An 8,368-nucleotide genomic window follows, 5' to 3' on the forward strand; every position below is an offset into this window, starting at 1 on the left:
CACTGGGCCATTACTAGTCCTGTATTAGCCGTCTGTAGCGCGGGCAAAACGTGTGTGTGTGAGTGTGTGGATCTGTTCACATTGTTAAGCCAATCATCCCCTCCAGTCTGTCTCCCCCTCTTTGTTTACTGTAGTAATCCTCTCCAAGATGTTCACTTTCCTTCCTCCTTTTCTCCCCTCCTCTTCCTCCTCCTCTTTACAGTAAGTCAGTGGAATGGAAGCCTGAGAGAGATCCTATATACAGTATAGTATAGTACAGCTGGTGAGTATAGTCAGTATAGTTGTATTATAGTCAGATAATAGTCGATAGTAAACCAACTATTGTTTCTGTTGTCTTTGTTGTCTTTAGATGCTCCTGAAGTCCTTCGGTCAGACACTGTTAGACCTTGACTTAGCAGTTTCCTTAACAGTCCTCCAAGTCTTCCTCTGCAGTGTCTTGTAGTTTCGCTGTTATGTCGCATCTTAACTCCTTTAAGTCATCTCACGGCCTTCTTTACACAGCAGGGTCTTGTAGAACAGCTATTTGTCTATCTGTTTCCATCTGGACCCTTTCTCAGTGTTGAAGTAGTGTTCTTGGTTAATGTCACTCCTCTATGCCAAGTTATAACCTCCATTATATTATATTTCAATTCCTAAGTCATCTCATAACCTCCTCTCACTCATTTAAGTCATGTAGTAGTTCTCTTGACTGTTAGGTCTCCCCAAACTGTGTCACATTTAATAACTTCCCCTGACAATTAGGTCTCCCCAAACTGTGTCACATTTAATAACTTCCCCTGACTGTATGGTCATGTAGTGGTACTACTGTCTATCATAACTGCCCTATGTCGTCTTATAACCTCTCGCTCTGCAAAGTCCCCTATGTCTTCTAACCTCGTAGTCTGCAGAGTTTTTAGTAGTGTTACTGTCTATTATAACTCCTCTATGTCGCGTTATAATCTCCTCTCCGTCTGCATGGTCTTGTAATAGACTTCTTGATCAGCGCGGCTGTGGGCTGAGACAGTGGGCCGGCGGGGGAGGGTCATAGAGCGGGGGAGGGGTTGACAGTGACTGTTCAACAGCAGATCTGGATCAGGAGGGGGAGGGAAGGGGGGAGTAGAAGGAGGAGGGGGAGGGAGGGGGAGTAGGAGGGGGAGAAGGGGGAGGGAGGGGGGAGGAGATGGGTTGAGGAGGGGGAGGCAGGGGGGAGGCGGAGAAGGGAGGAAGTGGAGAGGAGATGGGGTGAGGAGGGGGAGGCAGGGGGGAGGAGGAGAAGGGAGGAAGTGGGGAGGAGATAGGGTGAGGAGGGGGAGGCAGGGTGGTGGAATCCGTCTCGCTGGGAGAGGAGGAGCAGATAGAGTCTGATTTCACGGGAAGTGTGCGGTATTCCTGATATTCCGGTGCGGTGACTTTCTCCTGGCGCTGTAGTGCCCCCCTCTTGCCCTGCTCACCGACGCTCGCCTGGCTCCCGCTGGTGGTGTTCCTCCACTCCCAGAGGGTCCCGTTACCGGCAGCTGCTACTCTGGGCCCTGGGGTCCCATTACTCCCGGTACCAGCACTGCTAGACACCCTGACCACAGGGTGATGAGGGGCGTGAGCGTCTATGGTATATTAATACAATCAAAAATCAAAAAAATTTATTTTCACAGAAGTGCACTGGGCCATTACTAGTCCTGTATTAGCCGTCTGTAGCGCGGGCAAAACGTGTGTGTGTGAGTGTGTGGATCTGTTCACATTGTTAAGCCAATCATCCCCTCCAGTCTGTCTCCCCCTCTTTGTTTACTGTAGTTATCCTCTCCAAGATGTTCACTTTCCTTCCTCCTTTTCTCCCCTCCTCTTCCTCCTCCTCTTCCTCCTCCTCTTTACAGTAAGTCAGTGGAATGGAAGCCTGAGAGAGATCCTATATACAGTATAGTATAGAACAGCTGGTGAGTATAGTCAGTATAGTTGCAATATAGTCAGATAATAGTCGATAGTAAACCAACTATTGTTTCTGTTGTCTTTGTTGTCTTTAGATGCTCCTGAAGTCCTTCGGTCAGACACTGTTAGACCTTGACTTAGCAGTTTCCTTAACAGTCCTCCAAGTCTTCCTCTGCAGTGTCTTGTAGTTTCGCTGTTATGTCGCATCTTAACTCCTTTAAGTCATCTCACGGCCTTCTCTTACACAGCAGGGTCTTGTAGAACAGCTATTTGTCTATCTGTTTCCATCTGGACCCTTTCTCAGTGTTGAAGTAGTGTTCTTGGTTAATGTCACTCCTCTATGCCAAGTTATAACCTCCATTATATTATATTTCAACTCCTAAGTCATCTCATATCCTCCTCTCACTCATTTAAGTCATGTAGTAGTTCTCTTGACTGTTAGGTCTCCCCAAACTGTGTCACATTTAATAACTTCCCCTGACAATTAGGTCTCCCCAAACTGTGTCACATTTAATAACTTATCCTGACTGTATGGTTATGTAGTGGTACTACTGTCTATCATAACTGCCCTATGTCGTCTTATAACCCCTCGCTCTGCAAAGTCCCCTATGTCTTCTAACCTGGTAGTCTGCAGAGTTTTTAGTAGTGTTACTGTCTATTATAACTCCTCTATGTCGCGTTATAATCTCCTCTCCGTCTGCATGGTCTTGTAATAGACTTCTTGATCAGCGCGGCTGTGGGCTGAGACAGTGGGCCGGCGGGGGAGGGTCATAGAGCGGGGGAGGGGTTGACAGTGACTGTTCAACAGCAGATCTGGATCAGGAGGGGGAGGAAGGGGGGAGTAGAAGGGGGGAGGAGGGGGAGGGAGGGGGGAGTAGGAGGGGGAGAAGGGGGAGGGAGGGGGGAGGAGATGGGTTGAGGAGGGGGAGGCAGGGGGAGGCGGAGAAGGGAGGAAGTGGAGAGGAGATGGGGTGAGGAGGGGGAGGCAGGGGGGAGGAGGAGAAGGGAGGAAGTGGGGAGGAGATAGGGTGAGGAGGGGGAGGCAGGGTGGTGGAATCCGTCTCGCTGGGAGAGGAGGAGCAGATAGAGTCTGATTTCATGGGAAGTGTGCGGTATTCCTGATATTCCGGTGCGGTGACTTTCTCCTGGCGCTGCAGCGCCCCTCTCTTGCCCTGCTCACCGACGCTCGCCAGGCTCCCGCTGGTGGTGTTCCTCCACTCCCAGAGGGTCCCGTTACCGGCAGCTGCTACTCTGGGCCCTGAGGTCCCATTACTCCCGGTACCAGCACTGCTAGACACCCTGACCACAGGGTGATGAGGGGCGTGAGCGTCTATGGTGACAATACTCCCGGTAACGCTTCCGGTAACACTCCCGGTGTGGCTGTCGCGGTCGGAGGGGATCCGGTAGTACGGAGACTCAGAGCTTCCTGTTGAAGACCCTCCCCCACAGGAAGAGGCAGAATCAGAGCCCTTGGCAGAGGAGCTGATTGGTCCATGCGGCTTGGACATGGCAATGACCTATTGGATGAACAGAGGAGACAGTTAGCTAGTTACTTCAGTTAGTTAGAAAATCAACAGTTCATTTTAGCTAACTCAGATTTGATATTTAGCTCACCTGCGCCACTCGCGGCTGATTGGGCGGCTGATTGGGCAGCTGGGTGGGCACACGCGGAGTCGTCACAGGGATAGGCCCCTCCCTGGCTCGTTCCCCTCCCTGGTTAAGTGACATCAACTTGGCACGCGTCACCGCGCTCTTAGGGGAGACGGGGGGAGGTAGAGGGGAGACAGAAGGAGGTAGAGGGGAGACAGAAGGAGGGTGTCTAATCCCCTCCTTAGGGATATGTACCAGTGGGGCTGGCGCTGGGGTAGCCGTGGCAACGGCTCTATTGGCCGACTGTACCGTCGGATAGAGGGAGGGAGGATTCATCACCCCTGTCTCCCCTGCCTCACCCCCTCCTCCTTCTCCTCCCGCTCCTCCGCCAGATCTCTCCACCCCCCCCTCCTCCTCGCTCCGTCTCTCCATAGAGTGTTGCTGTCTCCACTCCTGCACCAGCGGAGGTCGCAACCTGACAGATCACACATGATCAATTTGACTTGATGATTAATACCTGGGTTGTATGACACACACACACACAACACACACACACTAGTCACAAACGTACCTTGGTTGTGACCTGCGGGGGTCGAAGGACAGGTGGAAGGTCATGTGACGCTGGTTGGAGGGGTCGTCTCCGGGGGGCGAGGTGCTGCTGCTGCCGTTGGCGACGCGGGGTAAGGTATTGCTGAATGTTATCATGGTTTCCTTTCCCATGGTGCCGCGGGGCGCCAGGAGCTCCACGTCAGCACTGGCCCTCTTCAGAGACGCTACGCTGGCCTTCTCCCTACGTACCTACAGAACAACATAGCATGACTAACTACTAATTCTAACTACTAATACGCAACCTCTCTCTCTTCATCTCTTACCTTGCAGCGTCCAGGCCCCAGTTCCTCCCTGCTGTCTGATGGTCTGGGTGTCTTGCTGCGGTACAGAGAGCCGTGCTGAGAGCCATGTCCTCTTTGGGCTAGTCCCCTCACCACCACCTCCCTCTGCTGCTGGGGGGGAGAGGCAGCCCTCCGGACAGGCTGGGGGGGACAGTCCTCCTCGGATGACCTGAAGTTACATACTGCATACAGAGACTAGAGGGAGGGGAAGGAGAGAGGGGGAGATAGCGAGAGAGGGATAGAAGCGTGAAATTAGTTGAGACAGGTTTTCTAAAAAAGAACTGTGAAATTCTCCCCCTGAGAAGTCTTAAAAGATTATTAATTCCCATCTCTCTCTCTTTCTGTCTCTCTCTCTCTCTCTCTTTCTGTCTGTCTCAGTCTACCCCCCGAAGACACACACACAAAGTCGCGCACACACACAAACACAACCCCCCCCACACACACACACTCACCAGGTAGACTCCTATGCCAGCTCCTATAGCGTAGCCCACATAGACGTCTCTGGGATGGCAGCGGTGTTGTGTGATCTGAGTCAGTCCAGCTATGCCTGCAGCCAGACAGTAGCCAAACACCAGCACTGGCTTCACCAGCTTGGTACTACTGCTGATCACACTGTTCAAATACATCTACACACACACACACACGGAAGTACGCACGCACACACACACACAGTTAGAACTATTACTGATGGCAATGTTGCTGATTTTGACTTAAAATGCATCTTCATAAAGTCTGACAGGCAGGCAGACAGACAAGTTAGTAGCTGTCAGTGCTTACAGAGATGTAGATAGCAGCAAAGCCAGAGAGCGTTGCATGCTGGGACGGAAATGTTTTCCTGAAGAGAAGGAGAGGGAGAGAGAGTAAGAATCAGGGAGAGAGAGAGGGAGACATGATGCAGAGAGATAGAAAGAGAGGTGGGGGTTTTATTGAAGCTGGAGAATACTAAATGTGGTGTGTGTGTGTGTGTGTGTGTGTGTGTGTGTGTGTGTGTGTGTGTTACCTGGCTGACAGGATGGCATACAGGTCTTTCCCAGAGCAGATGTCCTGTGTGATGTAGTTGTTCTGGTCACATGATATCCCAGGCAGCGTGTAATTGGGCTGACAGACAGTCAGGAAGAAAGGGGTGGGATAACCAGTAGCCAATTGGATGATGTCCGTCACCAGGGCTGTTGCCAGGAGACCAAACACATGAACACCTGGGGGAGAAGAAGGAGGGATGGAGGAGGAGAGTAAGAGAGAGGGGGAGATAGGGAGAAGGGATGGAGGAGGAGAGAGAGCGAGGGAGGAGCATGCACCAGGTAAGAAGTTATCTGAAATATCTGAAGACGTCTTGTCTGTCCTCATTCCCTCTACATCTCTCTCTCCCCTGTTCTCAACTTCTTGCTTTAACTGGAAAAGGCCTGAAGAAGATTCTCTCCCTAGACTAGCATTACTCCCTGAAGAAGATTCTCTCCCTAGACTAGCATTACTCCCTGAAGAAGATTCTCTCCCTAGACTAGCATTACTCCCTGAAGAAGATTCTCTCCCTAGACTAGCATTACTCCCTGAAGAAGATTCTCTCCCTAGACTAGCATTACTCCCTGAAGAAGATTCTCTCCCTAGGCTAGCATTACTCCCTGAAGAAGATTATCTCCCTAGACTAGCATTACTCCCTGAAGAAGATTCTCTCCCTAGACTAGCATTACTCCCTGAAGTGTGCACCTGTTCACTCCCTCTTGAGGATTTCAAACGAAAATAAAAGGTACATACCAACAAAGCGAACAGTCCTCCGTAGGAAGGAGTTGAAGTTACACCCTCCAGCGATGATGGATCCTTCAGCTTTACTATGTTTGACTCTGGACTGGTAACAATACATCAACCCTTCACCCAGCATGATCTATTCACATACACACACACAATTAGTTGTGCACCCTGATGCTGATTGGCTGTTCATTGATCTTGATTATAGGTTCTGACGGTGTGTGTGTGTGTGTGTGTGTGTGTGCTAACCGAGGCAGCCGGTCCTGCGAAGGCCAGGCTCAGTAACATCAGCAGAGGGATCAGTTCATCTCCTGTCTCCAGGTAGGGCAACGACAAGTCGCGGTCATAGCAACGGAACCCAGGGGTCGCCGGGGACAACAGGTCTGTCAACTCCATGAAGTAGAGAGAGACGAGAGAGGAGAGGACGATCGGGAGCTAGAGAGAGCGAGAGAGAGAGAGAGAGCGAGAGAGCGAGAGGTAAGAGGGAGATATTTTCTTACTAACAGCCATAGTGAGTGGTATACAGTAAATGCAGTTATATTGGATACACGTATGCACGTACACACACCTCTATGAAGTAGAAGCATGGTAGAAGCGTCATGCTGTCTTTGGGAGGTTTCTTCTTGGCCTTGGCTTTGGGTGACGACATCATCCTGGTGTTGGTCCAATCAGAGTCTAGGAACAGACAGAAGGGGAGGGGTTAGTCATCACACTGGTGGCATTCCAGGTGGCATACATTACAGAGGCGTATCAGCTTGTTATGTCATATTCTGCTACTACTTCCACATGGGCAACGGTCTGCTTGGTCTCTGACTGGTCCTTTGCAGTGAACGTAAGCTAATAGCAAATAGTTGAATGCACGTCTGTTGTGTAGATCCCTCAACCCCAAATGAATGGAAAATCAGAAAACACACACACACAAGCCTCAATGGTGTGCTATCTCTGTTTCCCACGTCTCTCTCTCTCTTTGTTTTGTCTCTCTAACTTGCTCTCTAAATTCAGGACAATGGAGTGGACACAGGAGAGTGCCATAGTTACAGTAACTCTGAGAGAAAGAAGGAGGATGCTGAGGCACACACACCTCCCTCCTTCTGCCCTGTGTTATTCTACTGTAACTATGGCGCTGTCCACTGCATAGTCCTGAACTTAGAGAGGGAGGGAGGGAGGGAGGGAGGGAGGGAGGGAGGGAGAGGGAGAGGGAGAGGGAGAGGGAGAGGGAGAGGGAGGAGAGAGAGAGAGAGAGAGAGAGAGAGAGAGAGAGAGAGAGAGAAGGGCAACCAGTGAAGAACAAACACCATTGTAAATACAACCCATATTTATGTTTATTTATTTTCCCATTTGTACTTTAACTATTTGCACATCGTTACAACACTGTATATATACATAATATGACATTTGAAATGTGTTTATTCTTTTGGAACTTCTGAGTGTAATATTTACTGTTCATTTTTATTGTTTATTTCACTTTTGTTTACTATCTACTTCACTTACTTTGGCAATGTTAACATACGTTTCCCATGCCAATAATGCCCTTAAATTGAAATTGAGAGAGAGAGAGAAAAAAAACTGTCCTGATTTATAACCATTGATTCTCTCAAACACTAGTGTCAGACTCACCCCGCCTTGCCTCTCCTCCAGACACACACACACACACACACACACAGAGTACTAAATTACCTCTATCCCGCGAGTTGTGTGTGTTAGCAGAGTCCCGTCTTGCCCTCCCCCCTCGCCGTGGTCTCGCGTGCTGCTCCAGTTTTCCGTTCAACCGTTAATCCATCTTCACGCGCTGCCCGTTGTTTTACGCCCCCAAAACACACATACACACACATCAGGTTGTTTAGGTTGGTCAGCTTCTCCACGGATAGAGAGAACAAGAGAATGATAAATGGAGAATGATAGATGGATAAGAGGAAAGGGAAAAGTCCGATATTCTATATTTCTCCGTTATTTTCCCTTCTGATCGCGCGTGTGTGAATGAAAATAAACTCCGAGGTTTCACGTGCCTTCTACCGGTTCACCCCGGTCCCAGTCAGCCACGCGTTGTGTTTGAACAGCCCACACACACTCAAACAGCGCTCAGAAACGAACCGATTTCTCACTTGAAGATCCGCCGCTCACAGAGAGAGAGCCTCGCGCACACAAAGGCATGGGGGGCGCGAGAGGGCGGGGGGAGACGAGGGGAGGAGACCGACTGCTCCTTCACACACACACAAACGCCCCTCCTCTCACCGCTCCAAATTCCTAAT

At 50.2% G+C, this 8,368-nt stretch overlaps 1 protein-coding gene across 1 annotated transcript; it reads right to left on the reverse strand.

Annotated features, from left to right (window-relative positions):
* Positions 1-1,239: 1,239 nt before the first annotated feature.
* LOC121533042 (phospholipid phosphatase-related protein type 3-like) lies at positions 1,240-8,368 on the reverse strand (the record flags this gene model as incomplete). Its single annotated transcript, XM_045206299.1, has 12 exons — positions 7,797-8,368; positions 6,688-6,794; positions 6,369-6,554; positions 6,129-6,255; positions 5,380-5,575; positions 5,157-5,214; positions 4,832-5,005; positions 4,362-4,574; positions 4,061-4,287; positions 3,514-3,964; positions 3,204-3,416; positions 1,240-1,554 (listed from the first exon to the last, which is right to left on the reverse strand). Coding segments are annotated over exons 2-12 (2,244 nt in total), but the record flags the coding sequence as incomplete, so codon positions are not given.

The sequence above is a fragment of the Coregonus clupeaformis genome, chromosome 22, assembly GCF_020615455.1.
Source record: "Coregonus clupeaformis isolate EN_2021a chromosome 22, ASM2061545v1, whole genome shotgun sequence".
Taxonomy (NCBI): domain Eukaryota; kingdom Metazoa; phylum Chordata; class Actinopteri; order Salmoniformes; family Salmonidae; genus Coregonus; species Coregonus clupeaformis.